The sequence below is a fragment of the Mandrillus leucophaeus genome, unplaced genomic scaffold (genome assembly GCF_000951045.1).
Source record: "Mandrillus leucophaeus isolate KB7577 unplaced genomic scaffold, Mleu.le_1.0 Scaffold32, whole genome shotgun sequence".
Lineage (NCBI taxonomy): Eukaryota > Metazoa > Chordata > Mammalia > Primates > Cercopithecidae > Mandrillus > Mandrillus leucophaeus.
In genome coordinates this window covers 4,976,748-5,001,748 of record NW_012103365.1, presented here as the reverse complement: position 1 = coordinate 5,001,748, position 25,001 = coordinate 4,976,748, and the positions used below count along the sequence as shown (strand labels likewise).

The 25,001-nt window shown below is 42.8% G+C and overlaps 1 protein-coding gene across 1 annotated transcript in view; it reads right to left on the bottom strand.

The window, feature by feature from the left end:
• Positions 1–4,808: 4,808 nt before the first annotated feature.
• Positions 4,809–25,001, bottom strand: part of HS3ST4 (heparan sulfate (glucosamine) 3-O-sulfotransferase 4) — a 487,219-nt gene continuing 467,026 nt past the window's right edge. The window contains exon 2 of the mRNA XM_011987954.1: positions 4,809–6,879. Within this exon, the coding sequence (XP_011843344.1) occupies positions 6,243–6,879 (637 nt within the window). The 3' untranslated portion in view covers positions 4,809–6,242. The remainder of the gene's footprint in view (positions 6,880–25,001) is intronic.

Genomic DNA, 25,001 nt, shown 5'->3' with positions numbered 1-25,001 from the left:
TCCCAAAAATGAAAGACTGTTGTAGTTCTAGTCTGTTCACAGCCTCATGGACGACTCCCCATGTCATTGTTGTCTGCAACTAAAACTCAGTATCAATTCTCCTGCCTATTTAAAAATAATTTTTTCCACGTGGTCCAGAATGATTAGACAGGATCACAGCTATTCAAACTGACCTTTCCTGGGCTTAGAAAAATACCCTTTCAAATCATGCTGACTACCATTATTAGGGCAGGCTGCACTGTCACTTCCTTCTCCCATTATTCTGAGCCAGCCACTTCATGGTTTTACTTCAGTCATTACCTTGCTTTGGAAGTCTGGAAAAGTCTCTCGCAAACCCAACTCCTTACAGTCCCCATCTTTAAAATACGGTCGTAACACCTGATTATCCCTGAGCTAGAGGACAAGTCTACCTTATATGTTAATTTAACTAAAGCTGTGTATTGTGCAAGTGTGTTTTAATTTGAACTATTACTGATTTTAGCACATTTTCAGAAAAGATGAATTTCAAGTAGTTTGGTGTTTCCTTCTGGATGTATGAGTCAATAGGCAGCTGACACCTAAGGGTATCATCAAAGATATCCCTTGAACTTGGACCAAAGACAATACCAAGGAAACTATAGGTGGTAGAAGGAGCCTGGGAGGATTTATGTTCCCTATTAATGGCTTGGCTATGGTCATTTAAAAAAAACAGATAGCATCTTCCCTTCTGGGCAAATATTTTTCTTGTTAACCACGTTCTTTATGCATCTCTCTCTCTCTCTCTCTTTTTCTCTCTCTCTCTCTCTCTGTCTCTCTCCCAAATATTTGTCTTCTTAATTACTCAATCTTATAATTGTTACCTTTTCTTTTGTTAGTGTCTACCACTTGGTGCTTTGTAAGAATTGTCTTAGAATTCGGGATGAGACTAAATGCTGCTGAGTGTGGTCTTTATTGCAACAAGTACTTGGTGGTTTTCCCTTCCCCCTAGTTGGTTATCCTCCATATTATCTCCCCCTACCCTGCTTCATTTCATGTACACTCTGTATGTCCCTCCTCATTTAGCCTAAATCCATGTCCATCTTCCCCACTGAGCTGGGAGTGCCAAGTGTCAGGGTGAGTCAGCTTTGCTCTTCCCCATATCTCTTCCTGTTACCACTTGGTCACTCCACAGATGTGTGTGTGTGAATTAAAGACTGAATAAAATATGACAGCTTCTAGAGCAGCGTTGTTTTCCCATAGCCCAGGGACACTAGAGATTCTTGCTTATCTTCCATTCATGGACATGTATTTTATTAGCCTTGATTTCCTGCCTTGATGACAGAAAATGTACTATTATTACCTCGTCATATAAGACATTTCACAATTTGAGAAAGTGGTTCCATTTATCTCTTATGTCTGAAAATGACAAGTCTACATTCTTTTGAGAAACTGGGAAATGCATGAACTCATCTCTTTCCACCCTAATTTGTTACAGGAAGAACCTGAGGAGATCTGCCAATCCCAACTTATTTCCGGAAAGCTACGAGAGCTGCTCCTAAGGATGTGCCCTGCTTCCAAACCATCTTTGTCTTCCATGTAAGCTTTTAGGATTCAGAACTTCAAGCACTGAATACATAGCCTGAAAGCTCAAAAACATCGCCCTCACCTTCATTTCAAGAGAATATGTTTGGCTCTGTATGAATGAATCTCGAAGCCTTGTTATATCTGAAAGAACTTTGAGTATGCAGCAAGGGAAAGGCCACAGTGGGGAGAACCCATCTATGAATTCCGTGGAGAAAAACCCTGTCTTTGGGTAGGGGAGAAGGTTTTGCATTTGAGTGTCTGAAATTCAGCCCATTCAGTGCCATTTATAGGGAGCTCTTCTTCTGGCCTTGACTTTAAGCACATCAATGGTGCTTCACTTTCCCTTAGCACTCTCATTATTGTTTGGTCTGAGTAAAACAGCGCTTTCACCTGAACATAGTCCCTGGAACACTGTAAAGGCATGTTGTTGTGGAAGGGGTTTGGGGAACCATTTTTTCTTCTCCTCTTCTTCCTTCTTAATCTTCTTCACAATTAACTTCTTCACCATCATCATCACCATGGTCATCTTTATCACCATCACCCCTGCAGTATGATCACCATCACCATTATTATCATGATCTTTATCACCATCAGCTCTGCATCATTATCATTATCATTGCATCCCCATCATTATCCTTATCACCATTATCTCCACAGATCATATCATCATCATCATCATCACCAACATCACGACCATCATCACCATCAGCTCTGCATCATCATCATTGTCATCACCATCATCATTATCACCATCACCATCACCATCATCATTATCACCATCACCATCACTACTATCATCTTTATCACCATCAGCTCTGCATCATCACCATCATTATCATCATCATCATCCTTATCACCATTGGCTCCACAGATCATCATCATCACCATCACTACCATCACCATCACCATCATCACCATGCACTCATCATTATCACCATCATCATCATTGTCATCACCGTCATCATCCTATCACCATCATCTCTGCAGTATCATCACATCACCATCGTCATCTTTATTGCCATCAGCTCTGCTGCATCGTCATCATCATCACTATTCTTGTGTCAATGAAGTATTTAATTCTTTTCAAATACTTTCCCATCTATTAACTCATTTTGATCATCAGAAAAACTCTGGGTGGTATGCCAGCAGAAATTAAGTATACTTATGTTACAGATATGAAAACTAACTTTCATATTGATAAATCTAGTTGTCCAAGACACAGACAGAGGCAAGGATAAAACCCAGTGACCTCTTTCCCGACCATAGTGAGGCAATGAGAAGTTTTCTTTGTGAAATAAAGAGGTGGGTGAATGAGAGGGGGAAAGAGTTGGGGTCTTAAAGAAGTGAGGCTCAGACTGGACTCCTAGTGCTAAGGGATTGAGCAGGCCACACTCTCCTTAACTTAAAATCTGATCCGAGGGGCTCTTGAAGTTTGCAGGGAATCCCAAAGAAGGGTCACATATTTACTATTCTAAAGTCGTGACTTTCATACACAGTCCAAAAGATAAATGGGCTGCTGGATGCTTTTGATTATTATTGTTGTGTTTTGAGCTGGTAGGTCTAAGTCAAAGTTTTCACACCTTTCAGGTACAGAATGATATTGGCAGAAAGAGACGAATACAGGAGCAATGACAGCTGCACTATTTGGGAGGATGAATTCTCCTTTTCCCGTCTCTGAACCACACGCAGCAGCCTTCCCAGAGCCATGAATCATCCATTTGAGGGAAAGGAGGGGGACAGAAAATTAAACATAATTTATGCTTTGCTAATTGAAATCAAATACAAAATTCAATCTCCCGTGAGTTGCAATGCTCACGTTTAAATAGAGCGGAAGTATTATTAACCTGACTCTATTTCAGCAAGTTGACTTAGCTTTTCTGGATAGAAAATAATTCCTTCATCAAGTCTCCACATTGCAGAAGGGGACATGGCTAAGTGGTTCACTCCCAGAGTGACAAGGATCAAGCTAGAGTAGACACTGAAGAAAATGGACCTTAAACATGACAAATTTGCATTTCTCTTCAGAACCATGAGTTTTCAACTATAACACCAAACACTATTAAATATGAAAATCCCCTAGATCCCAAGGCTTAGCCCTCTGCCCTCTTTCTCCAGGGAATTTTAACCTGTTGTATGCAAGGATGTATAAATAATTTAAGGGGGGTTCTCCACTTTTATTTCCCAGGTGAAATGGCTTATTCACCATTGGCTAACCACATTACAAAATGGATTTGCTTGTCATATTTTGGGGACGTATTTATGTGAGGACACATGTTTTGGAGGCAAGTCTTGATGTTCTGGGTTTTTAAAGACACATAGACAACCAGGGAGATGGAAAATGGAGAGTAGGTATGACTGAGGGTCCAAATGAATATGTGCCTGCCCAGAATGGAGGTGATGAGAGTAAGCTAGATTAATAGGTCGTTTATTTCTTTAAAGCATTGCTACAACCAGATTCTCCTTTGTCTAAGTTATAAGGGCAACACTTAACCCTCTTGCCACTGAACTCCAAAAGAGCACACGTTTCTGCAGGGAAGCCATAACACTGTGGAGGTCACTTCCCTTGGAAATAATTCCCAGAAAAGCAAAAGCATAAAAGGAGGTAGGAGGGAGGGAGAGGAGGCAAAGAAATACACAGGAAAGTCTTTTCCTCCAGTTGCTCTCAGTTCCAGCTTCCCTAAGAATATTTTTTAAAGGATGAATTCCTGAGCCTCGCCTTAGAGTTTCTGATTCATGAACAGATCTGAAACAGAGCTCAGGAAGCTGTAAGCTTGAACAAACTCCATGGCTGACTCTGATGGGTAGGGAGGACTGAAACTCACTCACGCCTTGCTCTGCTTATGAAACCAAACCCACATGAGTCCCACAGTTTGCCCTTCTAAAAATGAGTGCGTTTTCTTCCTTCAAATGTGTATGTATGCATTTTGATCTGTTTCTTCTTTTGCATTGATAGTGCAGGTATATGGGTTGCCTTCAGCTCAATAACTGCTTTATTATCTGGAAAAATTATTTGTAAGGCTGTTTATGAATCTGGCGTATCAGTTCATTCCTTGCTGGGATTGGTTAAGATAGGAAAAGCTGCACTCCTTTTAGGACCCACCTGCTTTGTACTATTGCAAGATTTATTGTGCTCTGCAGACAGAACCTTCTGAACATTCTTGACTCTGGGACTTTCTGGCCGTCTCAGAGAGAGGATGCTCCTGGCATTCCAGAGGAGGGGGGAAGATGGAGATGATCAACACAAACACAGCATCAAAACCCATTAATCAGGTTGCATTAAGCTTTATAATAACACAGTTTTCATTTAGCGGGAGAAATGACAGTTTAATAACAGCTGAACAGATTTAACTCCCCCCACTCATATAAATTTCCAGTTTTACTAGAACAATTCCCGGTTTTGGAGACCTGTGAACAAGTGCTTTATGTCAAATGATGCATTTTAATTGAATCAAACTGATGGGAAGGGACACTTCATTCAGCAGCCCTTGATGGGGATGTCTGCAGACAGTCCTTGCTCACCCCAACCCCCATAAACTGGATCTGATGAATGGAGTCAGCTTTCTTGCCACTACCCTACTCTCTGCCATCTCTAAATAGAGAAAATGAAGCCCGAGGTGGTGGTGGTGGGGCAAATTGGAAGAATGATGACTGCTCCTCTCCCCATTACATGGCTAAGGATTACTCCTAATAACAGACTTGTCAACTTTCTGGTCTTTGCCCTTCTGGGGACCTAGGGGACAGAGTTCACCCCCAAAAACATGCCTCAGAACCATAGTGCTTGGGAGAGATGGGCTTCAGGTAAGGCAACCTCCCACCAAGAAGACAGGATTTCTTCTTTTACCCCCAGATATGGCCACTCATCTCTGCCAACCTCAGAGCTCTGACTTCAGTTATAATTACTTTACTCTTAGAGCAGCCCTGTGGCCCTGATCTGAACACAAGAGCATACGCTAAGCTTCTCCACAACCCAGGATACTCATGAAGAGCGAGACCCAACCCCATTTAGAGGGCTCTTGGAAAGAAGGCTTTGAGGGGTGTCAGCTTTTATTTTCCTTCGCGTGTGTGTGTGTGTGTGTGTGTTTGTGTGTGTGTTTGCTGAGGAACGTGCATGCCTCTGCCTTCATGATGTGGGGAGGGAGGAAGTCAGGGGTTGTGGAATGAGGCCTTTAAAGAGAAGACTACAAACACCTTAGAGGGAGGACCTTGCTCCCTAGGAGTCCTGGAGCACTCAGCCACAAAGTGCACTCTGGAGAGAAGCCCAAGCAGAGGTGTAGACAGAGTGCCCGTGACAGATACAGGGCTAGAACCCTGGCTCCCCAAGCTAAAGTGAGAACCCCCATAAAGCAGACCCTTTTTGCCACTCACATATACATTAATAGCACTGTCTCTGACATTGACAGCTATTTATCCTCTGTCTTCAGGCTATATTAACTAGCAGAAGATAAGAATGAACAGTGGGTTCTGGTGGCCATCTGGTCAACCAGATGCTGCTGCCCAGATGGGCCTGGTTCCTCCATGGGGATGCCGTGGGATCCACCTGTTTGCCTAAGCTAACAACACTGGAGGCAATCCTGGCTGCATGAAGGAGGAGGAGATCTACTTGGCACTCCAGCAAGTGAAGCTGCAGAAGCTGGGGTATTCAAGGACTCAGGCAAGGAGCCTCCTTAGCTATTGACTAGCCTTCTTCTGCCTCTCTAGCCTCATTTATCACCCTCTTCCTGTTCCCACTGAAAATCTTGGCCAGTCATTTGGTAAAACATCATGTTGAAGGGTTTGTAGAATTTCCTCAGTCTGTGGATGACATCTGGGTCGATGCGAGGATGAGTCCGACCTTTGCTCTTGCCTAAGCACCTCGGGGCACTGCTGTCTTCCGGCTTCTTTAGGCAAGGGAACCCCTTGGTTTTGTTGAAATAGAAATGCTTCTCAGTCACAACACGTTTGAGGCCTAGAAAATCCTGTACTTTGGCCATTTCCCCGGCGGGGTCCACAATAAGCCGCTCACCACTGACAAAGAGGATCTGGGAGAGGGGGAAATACTGGAGCCAGTTTTCCAGGTGCAGAGCATAGATCCCTATTCGAATGGCACTCCAGGAAGCATCGATCAGCCCGAGGGTCCGGTTTTTGAAGGCCAGCACCTCAAAGGTGGGGATCTCGGGTTTCTTTGACAGTGTCTGCGTGTAGTCAGAGATGGCCCTGGTCACAGGGTTTCTCACCACCACAATCAGTTTGATGTCCTTGGCCATGGAGTGAATGCGCTTGGGAGCCTCGTTTGTCACAAAGTAACTTGGAGTCTTCTCCATGGTTATTTGCCCATCCAAAGTCTTGGGCATCACATTTCTAGGAGAGGGAGGAAAAGGGAAGAGAATGGTTATTCCTATCCAGAAATATCTTAACTTCTTCCTAACCAGAAATATCTTACCTTCTTTGCACAAAATGTGTGATATAAACAACCTAGTTTGCAACCACCAAATAAAATTGATAAACACTTGGAAGTTCTTCTTACCTATATCTCCCGACTATAGTCTTATCTTGACTATGTATTATCAGAAAAGGCAACATAAGGCATATGCATTCTCTCCTGGGAACGTTATATCCCTTATATATCCCTAGGTTTAAATGGCTATTCTATCTCTTACCAGTTATGTTTAACCTAGATACACCCTTGATTTCTCTACATACTAGTTGTATAATCCCTGAAATGGAGATAATGATAGCACTGACTTCACACTGTAGTATAAGGATTAAGGGAGATAATGCTTAAAAAGCATTGAGCAATGAAGCTGGCATGTGTAAGAGCTCAATACATTAAATAAATTATTAGTGTTGTAGTAGTTTTTAGAAAATCTTTGAGCTCAACAAGACCTCAAAGCTTATCTAGTCCAGGATTGGCAAACTACCTCCTGCCTCCTATTTTCGTATAACTCACAGATAAGAATGATTTGTAATCACTGAATTGTTGTTGGAAAAAAAAAAAACCAAAATGATAATAATAATAATATTTTGTGATGCATGAAAATTATATAGAAATCAAATTTCAATGTTTATAAATAAACATCCCTTGGTACACAGCCACACTCATTCATTTACATATTCATCTAGGCTGCTTTTACCGTAAAACAGCAGAGCTGAGGAGGTAACACAGAGGCCATGTGGCCCAAAGAACCTGATGTATTTACTCCTTGTTCCTTTAAGAAAGAGTCTGCTGATCCCTGACTTGGTTCAAAGGCATTATTGTGCAAATGAGAAAACTGAAGCCTAGGGATGGGGAATAAACAGACAGGCTTTGTGACCTCAGCAAATTGAATTACATCTTTGAGCCTTATTATCTTCATTTGTAAAATCCTAAAACCTACCTCAAGTCCCAGCACTTTGGGAGGCTGAGGCAGGCAGATCACGAGGTCAGGAGTTCAAGATCAGCCTGGCCAAAATGTTGAAACTCCGTCACTACTAAAAATACAAATTTAGGCCCAGTGCGGTGGTTCATGCCTGTAATTTCAGCACTTTGGGAGGCCGAGGTGGGTGGATCACCTGAGGTCAGGAGTTCAAGACCAGCCTGGCCAACATGGTGAAACCCCATCTCTACTAAAAATATAAAAACTAGCTGGGCAAGGTGGCGGGCACCTGTAATCACAGCTACTCAGGAGGCTGAAGCAGGAGAATTGCTGGAACCTGGGAGGTGGAGAATGCAGTGAGCCGAGATAGAGCCATTGCACTCCAGACAACAGCGAGACTCCATCTCAAAAATAAAAAAATAAAAGAAATTAGCCAAGCGTGGTGGCACGTGCCTGTAGTCCCAGCCACTCAGGAGGCTGAGGCAGGAGAATCGCTTGAACCCAGGAGGCGGCGGTTGCAGTGAGCTGAGATGGCGCCATTGCACTCCAGCCTGGGTGACAAAGCGAGACTTCATCTAAAAATAAATAAACAAGTAAATAAATAAATAAATAAACAAATAAATAAATAAATTCAGTTGAGAATAAAACGACATATAAAATGAAATATCTAGCCTAGGTCTGGTTCATTTTATGGGATTTTATTCTTTCTTTGCTCCCAGAATTGGCCAGCGAAGCCACTGACAGATCCCATAGCAGGGTCCGTATCTCTTGGTTCCCTTGCTAAGGCTGCTCCTCCACTCCCATTCCTCCATCCAAGTTTGCCTCCAGAGTAGCCTTATCTTATTTAGGAGTTCCAAGCTATTAATATTAAAGGGGTTTAATGCCATTTTCCCCTAATCTCAATGAGGCAGGCTTATCAATGATAAAATGAAGCTTAGAATGCCATTATACAGTCAATTTGCTATAGACATATGTAGACCAAAGTTAATTGACGATAAACCTGTTCAATACCTGTCAGTACAGCAGACCATCTGCCACCATGTGCTCCATTAAATCTATTCACTTCCAGCCTTGCACCAAAGTGGTACATTTAGGATTACACAAGACCTCTTTGTTATGATGACATGCTTTTAAATGTCTTAGCTAATAAAACTTAATACAGACGAAGATCCCCTAGTTTCTCCTACCATAATTAAATTTATTTACTATCGCATGTGTGGAGAAAGAATGACTTTTCTTTTATCTCTAATTCACATGCTCTGTCAATAATTAATTGCAACTGGGTTTTGAGCTTTCTCGGCAAGCATTTTTATGAGGCAAGAGGAATTTGCCTCGTAGAGAAATTCACAAAGAGCTGGATGTCGTTAGGGTGTAATGGTTGGGCAGCGTGGTGTTTTCAGATCAAAGGAATAGCCCTGGCCATAAACAACCATGCTCATCTTGGAGTGACATATTCTCCAAAGTAGTTTGAATGCCTTTGTGTGTGTCTGTTTGGTTCTCAACAGATCAATTTGTCTAATTTGGAGGAACAGGGCTAAGGAGTGCAGCCCCTGGGAATCAGATTTGCCTGAATTAAGAGTTCTGATTACCCATGCTACCTTGATGAAGTTATTTAACCCATTTTGAACCTTAATGTTTCATCAAAGAAAACAGGGTTAATAAAAGGCCATGCCTCATAGAATTTTAACGAAGATAAAATGTCATAATGCAGGTAAATCACTTAGGATAGTGCCTTTTCAATGTTAGAATTTTTTTAACTTAAGCCAGCTGGCCAAAATCAGGATTATTCTTACAGCAATTCTTACAGAAGGGCAAGGAAAAAAAAATACTGCATTTGACGAAATGGAAAAGGCTGAAAAACATGGGATCTAAGGAACTGATCTAGAAAAAAGTATACTCTAATTCATGCCAATATCATCAATTGCACTTCCAGGTCTGGAGGCTGGTGTGCAACAAGGGAGCTACCATTAGTTCAGCCTGAGTATAGGAAATATACTGACATCTTATTTTTATTTCAAGTGGAGAGATACATTCCCTTGTTTTATTAAGCAACTCATATCCGATTATAAAAATATTAGATAAATCTTGATGCAAAAACACATCACCTGAAAATAGCTATTTTGACATGGCCTTTTCCAGATTTTAGTTCCTCTGATGTATTTTTGTGTGTTTATTTTGTTGCTTTTTTTTTTTTTTTTTTTTTTTTTTTGTAGTGTAGGAGCTGCTGCTTGACTTTGATTTTCATCCATTCTTCACCTTTCCCTTCTTAGACCTCAACGTTTCTCTTTGCATTGAGTGCCATTCAAATTCATCTCCTTTACTTCAGCTGATTGACAACCTATCAAGATCTTTGTGGATCTTGAGTCTTTTATCTGAAGTGTCTGGGACAAAATGGTACCCAACGTATAAGCTGGTAGATTTAGGAGAGTAGATGTGTGCCTAGCTCACTGCTTGTTGCAAAAGGAAGTAAGAGAAGGCATTGCTGAAGGCTTTGGAGATGGTAGAGGGGAGCAGAGGACCCTAAATAGCTTTGACCATCATGCTACCCATGAATGTGAAAAGTATATACTTTAGGAGAGCTTCTGCATTTGGGGCACACATGGGGAGACTCTCAGTAAGCCACGATTCAACCAATGTGGCATGAGTTATCCAGTTATTTTGTCAGTAAGAAGATAACCAGTAGTTGTTTAAAATCTGTAAAGGACAAAGCTCCCTTTTCTCAAACTGATTCTGAAACAGTTATAGTCATTCATTCATTCCATAAATGGTCACGTATGGGGAAGGTAACAGTAAACAAAACCGATGCAGTCCCTTCCTCCACTAAGCTACCAGTCTAGCTCCTGCAGCTGATACATAAAGAGCTCTTTATAGCATCATACAATGAACTATTTAAATCAGCAGAGCAGGCATCATTATTACTCCAGTTTTACAGAGAAGGAAACAGGAGCAGAAGCTAAAGATTTGTTTCAAGGTCTCACTAAATGTGTGTGTTGTTTCTAAGTTGAGTGGCTGAGCAAAAGTAATTCAACACCAGGATCGGTGCCTAATACTAGGTCCTGGCAAATAACAGGTTCTCAGTGCCTATCTGTTGAGTGAATAGATGGGTGAATGACAAGCCATTAATCTCCACTCCTAAGTGTAGGCCAGTCCTAATATTAGGTTTTTGTTGTGATAGGTTTTGATGCCCCAATCTTCCTTTTCCCCACCTTCATCTCACCAGGGGTCTCACCTGGGCCTCCAATCCAGTAACTACTTCCAAACCATGCTGGTCTCCCCCTTCCTGTAAGATTAGAGGAGGCATCTCTCCTGTGGATAGGACCAAAATCCTTGCTGACCTAGGCTTTGGATCTTATTCCCTTCCAACCTTTCAGGCACTTTTGCTCTCCATTTCACTTCTCTCTTCTAGGTTTTAAGTAAGTTCATTTTAACTGCATCTGACACTGCAATATACTCATGTTTTCACATTTTGGTGTGCTTGAGGAACAGAAAGAAGACCAGTAATGCTGGAGGGGAGTGAGCAAAGGTAAGAAAGTCAGAAAATAGGCTCAGAGAGACGGACAGGGAATAGACCATGGAGGGCCTTGTGGGCCATGGAAAATGTACTGGAATTGTTTTCCTTATGTGATGAGAAGCCACGGAAGAATATCTCACAGAGGAGTATGATACAATTTACACTTAATTTTCTTTTTCTGGTAACGTTGCTGAGAAAAGATAGAAGTGTGGCAGAGATAGAAGGAAAGTAACCTGCTAAGAGACCATTTTAGGACAGAAAGAGAGAAATGGTGGGGGTCTGGGTGTAGGTGGAGAGGGCAACACAGAAAGAAGTGCTCAGAATAGGAATAGATTTTAAAATAAGGCCAGCAGTCCTTAATGATGGGTGGGATATATGTGCAAGAGAAAGAGAAGCATCACAGATGACACCAACATTGTTGGCCTGTGCCAGTGGCTACATGGTAGCATGGTTTACTGACGTGGACACTACTGGGAACAGGGCAGGTTTTAGGGGAAGATACCAAGCCTAATTTCAGACTTGTCATATGAGATATGTCCTACATACCCAGGTGGAGGGATTGAGTAATCATGTTGATGCAGGAGGCCGAAATCCAAGGGAGATCCCGACGAGAAGTGGACATCTATGTCATGTGCTCAAGTTCCACCTGCCAGGGAGTAGGGAGAAGAATGTCTGCCCTCTTTACCTTTGTTAGAAGAAGATGCGACTGTCCTTTGCCTATGCTGGGAGTTCCCTCAAAACTGAAAGGTGTTCAGATCCTAGGTATGCCAAAATATTTTTGTTTTATTTCATTAAAAAGATGTTCATGAACTTCTTCTAATTCCCAGAGTCCTTGTTAACCATCTGCATTACAGAGCTTAGAATAATGTCATAATATGATTTTTTTTCCCATGTCCTTCATGGCTAGTCTCAGTTCCTTGGGGACGTAGGCAAAGTTTTAATCACCTTTGTATCCCCAGTGCCAAACATAGTGTCTGACACATACTAGCTGCCCCATTACTATTTGTGGTTATTGGATGAAAGACAAATGACATTCCAATGAATACGCGGTCCCTGGAAGTCAGGAGAATTGAGGCAGTTTGCAGGACATGGCTTATCTAAGTAGGTGTTCCATGCATGGGGTTCAGCGTTTCTGAGTTTCCTCCCATCCCTGTCTGAAAGACCATGCACTTCAGCATGGACCATATGGTGAGAAAACACTGCATCTGGGCTTGGCACAGCTCGTTAACAGTATCTTGGGCGCTCAGAGCAACCGTGACATCAGCGTCAACACACAGTCCTGAAGCGCGAACCATTCTGCAAGATCACACATCTGCTCTCACAGCCCCAAATGTTTATGAGACACTCTCCAACTCACTCACCCTGTCCCCACTGCACTCTCCTGGTCCTGGTGCTTTGCTAAGAACAGCCCAGTTTCTTTTTTTAAAGAGTTAGGGTCTCACTCTGTTGCCCAGGCCGGAATGCATTGGTGCGACGATGACTCACTGCAACCTTGAATGCGTGGGGCACAGCCACTTTTGAACGCAGGTCAGCCTCTGGGGTCCTCAGAGGAAACTATAACAATAGCTAACATGCAGCCTCGGCTGACACAGATATTCACTGAGTGCTCACTCCATGCTATGTTCTGAGGCTGAGAGTTCAAACTCTGAAGCTAGACTGACGTCTCTAAGCATTTTCAGACAATGGACTCACCAGCCCAGCAATTAAGATCAGAGACTCCAGGAGCTAGACTTACCAAGTTTGCATCCACTGATTAACTGTGTGATCCTGGGCAAATTACTTAACTTAAGTAATATGGGTCTATTTCATTCTTTGAAAACCAGGCATCATACTAATAATACCCCTTCTCATGGGGAGTTTGAGAGGATGAAAGGAGTTGATATGTAGAAGAGTGATTCTCATATGGTAAGTTCTCAATGCAGTAGCAATTAATTTTTTTTTTTTTTTTAGACGGAGTCTCACTCTGTCTGTCACCCAGGCTGGAGTACAGTGGCGCAATCTTGGCTCACTGCAAGCTCTGCCTCCCAGGTTCACGCCATTCTCCTGCCTCAGCCTCCCGAGTAGCTGGGACTACAGGCGTCTGCCACCACGCCCGGCTAATTTTTTTTTGTATTTTTAGTAGAGATGGGGTTTCACTGTGTTAGCCAGGAAGGTCTCGATCTCCTGACCTCGTGATCCGCCCACCTCGGCCTCCCAAAGTGCTGGGATTACAGGTGTGAGCCACTGCACCCGGCCGCAGTAGCTATTAATTTTTAAAACAACTCTTAAAAGAAGGTTTTATTATAATCCCCACTTTAGGGATCAGGAAACTGAGATCCAGTGAGATGGATTAATTTACCCAAAGCCACAAGAAGTGGAGTCGCAATTCAATCCCAAGTCTGTCTGACACCATAGCCCAAGCTCTTGGCTACTGCCTGACAATGCTTAACCAAACAGCAAAACCTCAGCAAGGTCACATGACTAGACCAAGGTCACTTGTAGGTGGCAAAGTTGAATCTTAAAAGGAGACACATCGTATGTTCTGCAAAGCTGAGCTATCCCTGACTTGCCACTGGGAGTTACAGAACCCCAGACTAGAATCCCTAGAAATTCTTGCCAGATCAAGCTACATCATTCAATTTGTGATATCTCTCTCCAGGGCCTCCTCAATTGAAGCAAATGGATACTATCATGAATGTCGAGGGAGAAAGCAATCACCCGTATTAGATATAAAGTGTTCATTCTCTCTGGAAGGGTCAGGAGTGGAGCTTGCCTTTGGCTTGCCTGAATTACAGGTGTGTGGGCATCTTACATTTTCCCAAATGCATTATCCAGTGGAACAAATGGTGCATAAATTAGCAATATTTTCTGAGCCCTGCTGATGAACCCAAGAGGATGGTGGTTAGAGCAAGGGCATGGGGTGAAGCAGGGCCAGTTCCCCTGCACAGAAGAAAGAAACTCACTTAAAATTCAATGGAGCACCTGCTTACTTGCCAAGCACTGAGGAAGGCAATTTCACATATTATCCTAGTTAACTCTCACAAGTACCATATAATTCACTGAGCCCATTGTAGAGATGCAAAAACTTGGAGTCAGAAAGACAAAGAACCTTGTCCAGGGATGCAGAGCCGGGACCTTGCCCTGCCCAGTTATGCTGGAAAGTTCATTGTGTTTTTCAAACCAAAATTCACGGATTCTGAAAATCTGAAGGCAAAAAGTCAAACCATTTGGAGACCACATTCTTAAACAGAAACCCAAGAACAGGATCTGTACATATGGTCCTGAAGCTCTAGGGCTTTCAGTAAAATTGCAGCCAAGAAAGAAGGAATCCTGAGTTATGGTTATGACTTAATAGCTAACTTGCTGAATTAAGTAAAAACATGGACTTTCTCTCCCTGGACTTCCAATTTCTTTGCAACAAGAGGGTCAGGTTAATAGATAGTCCCTTGTTAATTCCACCGAGTATGTATTGGTGCTTATTACGTACCAACTGTGGGGTATATGTTGATAATAAAGCAGGCGTGGTCCCTGCCCTTCAACAGACTGTATGTTTTTGGAGGAAAGGTCTGTATATACCATTTAGTAACATAATCTGTGGTTCAGATGGGACGTCTTTGCAGTCCCATCAAACAGAATGATATGTGCCAAATCTCAGTGGTATTGCCACATGCCTACAAGAGAGGAGACAGAAAGGAATGGACAGAGAAGAGGAAAGGAGGAAGAGGAGGAGCAAAGGATGAAGGAGACTGGAAGGGAAAATAAGGAGAAATAAAGATAAGAGGAAGAATGGGAGGAGAAGGGGAAAGAGGAGCTGGGCTTGGAAGATGCACAAATAATTCAAATACTGAGAGAAAACGAAGGATGCATCCCAGGTTTAAATAACACATGATCACACATTGGGAGAAATTTTCAAACCGAGGTCTCTAGCAATATTTGTTGTTTTAAAGTTTGTGCCAGGCAGGTTCACATGTTTTAGGATGAGAAGGTTTAGGTTTGTCGGAGACATTCCACTGAGGTTGTAGCGGCAATAGCCCTACTGAAGCAGGCTGAGAAGGTAGATACTCATTATTCCCCATGGTATCAATGAATAATCTGAGGCTCAGAGAAGTTAAGTGTCTTGCCTAAGATCATACAGCTCGTATGTGGCAGAGTCAGGATCTGAAACCCAGCAGAACCAATGCTCCTTAACTCCATTCAATGTGACAAAGGAGAGGAAGGACCAGAACGGAAATAGAGGCAGGAGGAGGAGACAGAGCAGTGACTTCAGGTGGAGAAATGAGGGTTTGTCAATATTCTTACTCTGGGAAAGAATCCCTCATAACAACAGACATGAATTTTGTTTTATTTTGTTTTCTTTTGAGTAAGGGTCTCACTATGTTGCCCAGGCTGGTCTCAAACTTCTGGCTTCAAGCAATCCTTCTGCCTCGGCCTCCCAAAGTCCTGAGAGTACTGGCGTGAGCCACGGTGACTGGAGCAGACATGAAAGTTTACCAGGTCTTAATGCATGGCAGCAGGGATGTGGTCCAGATCAAGGAGACAATGTTTAGGAATTTCCTGCTTAATGGCTTTGATTTTCCCAATGCCAGAAGAGTAGGGTCGATTGCCGAGCTTAAGGACCTTGGGAGTGGGACTGAAAAGGGAACAGAATGTAGCTGGATGATATATTAACAATTTATGGATTATGAAGACCTATTGAGAAATTATCTTATGTTTGATTTTGCTTCCAGAGACTCATCTGGAAGACAGAGGACTCATCACCACCCCACCCACCACCACCACCATCACACACTCCCATTGCCAAGGAGGGCAGCTATTCCCTTATGAAAAGGTCTGGCTAATTTTTATCTCCAAGGAAGGTGAACATTCTCTATTTTGTGGACTAAAAAAGATGTTACAGCATCCTAGACAAACCCACTGAGAGGTCTTCATGTTTCAAAAATCTAGGCCTTACCCAGGGTTTCTTAACTTCAGCACAGTCAACATTCTGGGATGGATAATTCTTTGTAGTGGAGGCTGTCCTGTGAATTTTAAGACGGTCAGAAGCATCCCTGGTCTCTACCCGCCAGATGCCATGGCACCCACCAGTCATGACAACCACAGATGTCTGCAGACATTGCCACATCTCCCTTGGGGGTCCAAATGAGCCCTGGTTGAGAGCCATGAGTTTAACCGATCTAACCAAACTGCCTCGACTTGTCTACCCAAACCGCCTTGATTTGAATCTAGGCTGTGCCCTTCCTTACAGGTGGGGCTTTGGGCAAGTTACCTAGCCTGTCTGTGCCTAGATTTTCCCATACATAAAATGGAATGATAATAATAATTGTAACACATATCTCAGAAGGTTGTTTTAAGAATGAAATGAGTTCATGCTTATTGCATAAAACATCATAAGCGCTATTATCAGTGTCTGCTATCATTATTATGGGTGTGGTTATACCACTGAGACAACCTGCAGGCTCCATGCCAGCTCCTGAAACAGCAAATATCTGAGATTGCTTAACACAGAGCTCTGGATATGGGAAAATTCCTTTGTGGATTTTTGTGTGGTTGAGCACTAAGCGTTAAGTTTTTGAAGACCTTCTGGCCAACATTGACTCAGAGGGTGTGCAGACATCTACAAAGCCAAGCCTCGTGTGACCAAGGGAAGATGAGGGACACTCTCTTATGGCCCTGGGTTGTGCCACAAGCGGTGACAGAGGCGAGTCTGAATAATGACTGGTAAAGGACTTCTGTTCAAAGTAACAACATGAGTTTCAAGCTAGGTTTAATTTGAGTTAGAACATAAGAACCTTTCTTGAAACCTAAGAGCTAAGGAGAAATTTATCTGTTCTACCAAAGATAATTAGCAACATGCACTGAGTATGTAGCTGAAGTTGGAAATTATAATTTGAACTGACAATGATCTACTCAGCGTACAGGGTCCAGGTGTACATTTAGAGGCGTGTGCCAGGCAGGTATAGCAGAATGACCGAGAGATAAGAAAACTGAAGATGCCTGTGAGTGCTCAAGCCTTGGGCCCTATTTCTGTTCCAGCCAGGTGATGAGTGTAGGAGTTTAGGAGGGAGTAGATGAACAGAAAGACAGTGAGGACTAAGGACATAGAAGGCTTGATGTAGATACTGGACATGAAGGCTTGACTGCCCCTCTGGGTATAATGTGAAGACAGAGCTGAATTATTTCCATGCCTTTCTTGATGATTCTACTAAGGCAGGGGTCCCCAACTGCTGGGCTGCAGACCAGTGCTGGTCGTAGCCTTTTAGGAATGGGGCTGCACAGTGGAAGGTTAGTGGTGGGCCAGTGAGCATGACCGTCTGAGCTCCACCTCCTGTCAGATCAGCAGCGTCATTAGATTCTCATAGGAACATGAACCCTATTGTGAACTGCGCAAGCAAGGGATCTAGGTTGCATGCTCCTTATGAGAATCTAACTAATGCCTGATGATCTGAGGTGGAACAGTTCATCCTGAAACCATCCCCACTCCACCCCCATCTGTGGAAAAACTGTCTTCCACAAAACTGGCCCATGGTGCCAAAAAGTTTGGAGACCTCTGTGCTAAAGCAAAAACAATACTGATGAATTTCTGAAGACATCGTCAGAAACAAATAAGGTGAGAGAGCAGACTCTCAGAAGAGCTACCAACCAGAAAGAAGAAGAGAGAGAATATGAGAATAGATTCAACTTTGAGAACTATTTCAACAAATGATGTTCATGATGCTCTTCTGAGTACACCCAAGCATCATAAACTGCTTTTGGATGGACTTTATCTCAAATGATCAGAAGTTAAGGACACTGCCCATGCCATGGGGCCAGTTCCTCTTACTTTGTGTCCAGAGACATAAGGAAAGACAAATAAAAATTAGAAAAGAGAAAGGCCCTTTTCAGGCTATTTCCACCTCTGTAGCAGGTTGGCTCATAGTTTTTCAAAGGTAGTTTTTACTCTCAAATGAGGATAAAGAGGACTTTATAGTTCCTCATCAACTCTAATGGTGTTTCCACTCCCTCAATAGTCAAGAGCAGGTCACACGTAATAGAAGGTCCCCACATCTACGTTCTTGGGGCAGGCTCCAAAAAGAAACTGTCTTGGTGGATTCAGGACATGTGGCACTTTCTCTAGTGCTCAGAAGAGTGGGTAGGGGTCACAGGCATGTCTGAATACCTCATGAGAACATAGAATTCTATCACAGAGGGTTGAAAGCCTTCTATCCCATGCTCTTAACAGATTTCCATATTGTTCTCTTGTACTACATATGTTTTCCTTCATGGGATCCGAGCTTTGGAACCCACTTTACTTATCCAAGTAATTACAATTTTTAAAAAATTATTTTATATATCAGAACTATATACAATTGCTTATTAGTGTTTCTTAAAGGAAAACCAGTCATTATACTGAAATAAATCTTAGCTTAGAGAGAAAAAGAAAAAAAAGAAAACTACAGAAAAAAAACTCTTCGTTTGTTCATTAATTTAGCAACTACAGCATGGCAGGCACTCTGCTAGTATTAGAAGATAAAACAAAGAGGAAAACCTTGCCCTTAAAAAGTTTTTGGGCGTGGCACAGTGGCTCACGCCTGTCATCCCAACACTTTGGGAGGCCGTGGCAGGTGGATCACCTGAGTTCAGGAGTTGGAGACCAGCCTGACTAACATGGGAGAAACCCTAAACCCATCTCTACTAAAAATACAAAATTAGATGGGTGTGGTGGCACATGCCTATAATCCCAGCTACTCAGGAGGCTGAGGCAGGAGAATTACTTGAACCTGGGAGCTGGAGGTTGCAGCAAGCAGAGAATGTGCCATTGCACTCCAGCCTGGACAGCAAGAGCAAAAAATAAAATAAATAAATAAAAAAAAAGTCTCAAAACAAAAAAAAGAAGTTTTCATTTTCTAAAATAGTAAAGATGGTGGATATATTATCCACCATGGAATACTATGCAGACATAAGAAGGAACAAAATAATGTCCTTTGCAGCAACTTCAATGGAGCTGGAGGTCATTAATCTAAGTGAAGTAACTTAGGAATGGAAAAGCAAATATCGTATGTTCTCACTTATAAGTGGGAGCTAAGCTATGAAGGTGCAAAGGCATAAGAATGAATAATGGACTTTGGGGACTTTGGGGGAAGGCTTGGATAGGGGAGTGAGGGATAAAAGACTACATATTGAGTATAGCATACGCTGCTCAAGTGGCAGGTGCACTAAAATCTCAGAAATCACCACTGAAGAGCTTAATCATGTACCCCAAAAACTATTGAAATAAAAAGAATTAAAAAAGAATTTTTCATTTTCTGAAATAGTACAAATTGCTTGAGAGGTCTCTCCTTATCTCCTAGGACTCACAGTGGTCAAAGACTTTGAGGGTGGGAATCACTGGCCAAGGGTCAACTGAATTCCAGAGCCCACAAACACCTCCTTTGGAGGCTGACCAGGTGCATCTTCACCTTGACAGAGGTGTGAGGCTAAGGAAGGGTTGAGTCTCTGGGTTCTGTCTCTGAACCATACTGGCTTTGAGCAACTATTTTTGTCTTTGATCCTCAGTTTTGTCCTCTGTCAAAGGGGGATAATAACATCTCTTATTTATTCGTAGGAAAAGATATCAGGCATCTTGGCACGGAGAAAGTCTTGGTAATGCTCCCTCATGTTATCACTGCTAGCATAGTGGTGCACACTACGTACGTAGGTACCAACATCCCTGTCTGCTCCGTAGACAAAGGAGAAGAGCCCTGTTCCAATTCTTTTCTTTTCTTTTTTTTTCCGAGATGGAGTCTCACTCTGTCACCCAGGCTGGAGTACAGTAGCGCAACCTCAGCTCACTGCAAACTCTGCCTCCCAGGTTCAAACGATTCTCCTGCCTTAGTCTCCAGAGTAGCTGGGATTACAGGTGCCTGCCACCACGCCCAGCTAATTTTTGTATGTTTTTGTAGAGATGGGGTTTCACCGTGTTGGTCAGGCTGGTCTCGAACCCCTGACCTCAAGCAATCTGCCGCCTAGGCGTCCCAGAGTGCTGGGATTTCAGACGTGAGCCACAGCACCCGACCCTGTTCAAATTCTTAATCTGCAAGACTGTTACTGGTTGCATCATACATGTGCCTTTATGTAAATGATGGCTCTGATTCACAGAAACCCACCTCTCAAAAGGACATTGATGCAACCCAGTCACACAGCACCAAAGGGCTTCAGTGCGGCATCCATCCTAGTGAATTATTAGAAATCTCTTTCTCCTTACCATATGAGGTGCCCAAGCATTTGGGAAACGTCATTGCTGGGCAGGGCTTGGTCATTCCACTGCGCTCATGCCTCACACTGTAGGCATTGCTTTTATTTCTTTCTGTCATCCCTGACCTTTTGCAATGTGATCATGGGTTTTTAATACCAATATGACTGGTTTTTAAAATCTTTCATTGGTTTTTAATATCAATAGACCACCATATGATTAAATTAAACTCTTCTGTATCATTTGATTTAGAAAGCACATATGGACAGAGAGTGACTATGAATTCAATAATCCCTTAAAATGCATTTGTGATTGAATCATCACTGAATCTACATGTTTGAAAGGTTGCCACGTGTGTGTGTGTGTGTGTGTGTGCATGCGTGTTGATATGTGATTTTTTAACTTAGTTTATACTCAATGTTTAGTATCCATAGGGATGTGGAGGTCTCTTGCAATAATTCTTAAGTCCACACGTTAGGTAGCATGGATCTAAAAGCTAAACCATTGCCTACCTACAACCTCAGCTTCCATCATTGTCCTTACCCTGGCAACTCTCCCTCTACCCCTTTCTCTTTTGTGATTGCATTGTCTCATGCCAGGGTTCTAAGACAACATTTTCCCTGATTGTGAATTAACAACATTATGGAACAAATTTCACCCGCCCGTGACTGGGGGGTCTCACCTGGTGTGTACTTTGCTGATACTTTATTCATAAACATTCACAGAGTGCCCCTCTGCAGAACCTCACACACCAACATCTGTTAGCTATTTTGTTGTGTTTTCTTTCCTTGGTCTTAGCGTTTTAAAGGGCAGGTGCAATAATTAAATGATGATTACTGAGGTCTCAGTGTGTCTGCACAGGCACTCGTGCTCACAGTTGAAAAGACAGTGACAACAGAGGGCTCCCCTTGGGAAGCCTGCGCTCCAGATCTTTCCACCTCACACTCCACTCTGAGCTGTGTGCCAGCTCACCACTGCCTCGGGGACGCTGCCAGCCTGCCCTCCTTCTCATCTGCATCCTGCTGCTGATCCAAGCCCTGTTTGCTTTTGCTGAGACTTATTCTGTCACCCTTCTGCGTGTCTGAGTTCTGCAGCCTCAAACAGCAAGGACCATCACAATTCTGAGCCTAAGAGCAATAAAGACACTACTCTTTAACAAGGTGACTGCCAATCTGCCAGGTTTCCATTCAGGTCTTGCCTTTTCCTGCACCACCCTTTGCTTTGTTCCACCTGCCTTTCAAGACACTACCATATTCTCCTGATGGAAGCTCCACTAGACGCATGCCCAGAGCATCGTGTATTGACTGCTTGTACCTGTGCCTCCTAAACTCCGTCTTTTACCTACTTGGCTGAAGATCTCTCGAACTGCCACAGCTGACTCAGTCGCTGTCTGTCCTTGGGATCCTGGCTCTGCCATCCTCTCTCTAAATAACTTTGGAAGACCTCCTTAACCACCTCAAGCCTCAGTTTCCTCATCATATACAATTCCCATTTTATACAATGATTTTACACCATTCCAGTCACGAGCAAGATCCGTCTCAGAGCATGTTTTATCAGGATCAAAAGGGTTAGTGCTTAGGATGCACTTAGCAGGGTGCCTGAAAGGAATTAACTGCTCAGTACGAGTGTTAATTATTGTTGTTATTACATAGGAAGCCCATTTCTTCATTGTGTATTCTCAGAGAATGTCATCTTAGGACCTGTGCTGATGGTGAGGTCATGTCATTTTTAGCCCATGTGCATCCTTAAAATGAACTTTCCTTTTTGTAAATAATTTGTACGTGTTTCTTCCTTGTGATCCAAGAGATCTGGTCAGCAAGACAGACAATGCTCAAAGCACCTGAGATTTTATTGGTGAAAGCGTTGCTGGGGTCAATCATGCCTGGCTGCAGAAACTTGTAAAATAAGTCAGTCAACATGGAAACATGCATCCATATGCATGACAGGTGTCAGTGTTCCTGTGAAGAGCAAGTGTGTTCTGCCGCACTGCCATGCACCAGTTCTAGAGTTTTGTTGCAATTGAAATTTAGTGTTGAAGGGAACTTGTACTTTCTGCTGAGTAAATTCAGCCAGAAACCCCCTTTCCTCTACATTTGGCTAAGGTAGAAGAATGACTTTTCTACAGAGTGCCCAGGCTAGAGCCTTCTATGTTGTCCTTGAACTGTTTCCTTCAGACACTTGCATCCCCAAATCAAGAGCTTCAGCTTTAATGATGTAAAATATAATCATAAATTAATTAGTACATCCTACTGTGCCTGAATTTAGACCTGGCTTTCACAGCTTGGGGTGCATGAAATACTAAACAGATTTTTAAACCAATCAGTCTGATCATACAACAGATGGAGAAATGATGGATAGACAGAAAAGGAGAGATGCATACACCTTGTGAGGTATTCACATGCATACATACTCTGCTATAAAGATTCTTATATTATCAGGCACTCATGCACACTAATTCTCTATAGAGTGTCTGTCACACACATACACACACACACATGCGTACACACACACACACACACACTTCCTTCAGCTTTTCCCATAATTGGCTCCTTCTCTTATTCAGGTCTCAGTGCAAACGTCACCTCCTCAGCTAGCAATCCTCCACCCCAAGAACCCCACCTAAAAACGTTCTCCTTCACATCAGCCTTTTCTGATCACTTCCTATGGCTCGTTGTTATCTGAAATTATCTTGTTCATATGTTCATTGCCTTGCGTAGAGTCCATCTGTCTCCTAAAGAATGCAAGCTCCTAAGAAGGGAGATGATTTTGCACTTTTATATAGTTTGTGTGCTCTCAGCATGTCACATAGTGCCTGGCGTCAAGTAGACCTCGATAAATACTTGTTGAATGACGGAAGAAATAATGAAAAGAAGAGAAGGAGAAGGAAAGGAGGGAGAAGAAAAAGATAGGTGAAAGAAAAATGTGCCCAAATTGAGGCAGATAATTATACCCAATAGATCTCCTAACACACCACACATTGCAGCATCCCCTCCCCTCCCCCAGCCGCCAGGTCGTGCCCACTCCAGGCTCCCTAACCTCAGGAGAGGGCACCCCCATCCACTCAATTGCTCAGCCTAAAACCCAGGAATCGGCACTGATTCCTTTTCTCCTCACGCACCCTACGGCACATCCAGTAAGTGCATCTAGTCAGCCTGTCTGCTGCCTCTATTTCTAAAACACATTCTAAATTTAACTTCTTCTTTGCATCACTCCATCATTCCTCTGCCACTTTGCTATCTACAGCACTGCTTTCTCCAGCCTCGACTACTCTAATGGCCCATCTCTCCCTGTCTTGTTCCTCTAAATGCCATTACCCACACTGAGCAAGAGTGAGTTTTCAAAAGCCCATGCTAGCTGAGAGGGAGGCAGGAAATGCATAGTGGCTGAGATCCTGGACTTTTAGTGTCGGATGCTTGGGCTTAGATACTAATTCTGCTATTTGCAGTGTATGCGATCCGGGATATTATTTAACCTCCCTGTGCTTTTAGTTTTTTAAATCAAAAATGAATAGTTTCATGATAAGAATAATGTTTCATTGATACTATTATTGTGAGGATTGAGTAAGCCAATATAGATAAAGACCATATAATAAAACTACCTAAGCATTAGTTGTTGTTATTATTGCTATTATTACATCACTCCTGTGCTGAAATCCTTTCAAAAATGTCTCATTATGTTCCAAAAACTAAGTCCCTTCTCATGGACTACAAGCCCAAATGGTGTGTTCTCCAACCTCATATCCCGTTTCAACAAAGTCCCAGCAACACCGGCCTTCTCTGTGTCCCCAAACACTCCACATTCCTTTCCCTGCAGGGAGCTGGCATTTGATATTTCCTTATGCTGGAGTGATCTTTCCCCAGATCTTTGTACAGCTGGCTCCTCCTTGTCATTCAGCTCTTATATTAAATGTCTGGACCTGTGCCGTCCAATATGGAAGGAACTAGCCACAAGTAGCTATTAAATTTAAATTAACTAAAATTTACTAAAATTAAGAATTCAATGTCTCTGTTACACGAGCTGCATTTCAAGTGCTCAATAGCTACAAATGGCTAGTGGCTGCTGTCTTGGAGGTGCAGATATAGGATATTTTCATCATCACAGAAAGTCCTATTAGATGATGCTGATTTGGCCCATCCCTGCGGTTTTTGTGACCTCTATATGCAACCTAAAAGTCCTCTCTAGGCCAGGTGTCGTGGCTCAACCCCTGTAATCCCAGCACTTTGAACTTTGGCAGACCGAGGCAGAAGGATTGTTTGAACCCATTGCTTGAACCCAGGAATTCAAGACCAGTCTGGGCAACATGGCAAGATCTCATCTCTACAAAAATTTTAAAAATTAGCCAAGTATGATGGTGCACACCTGTGGTCCCAGCCACTCAGGAGGCTAAGGTGGGAGGATTGTTTGAGGCCAGAAGCTGGAGGCTGTGGTG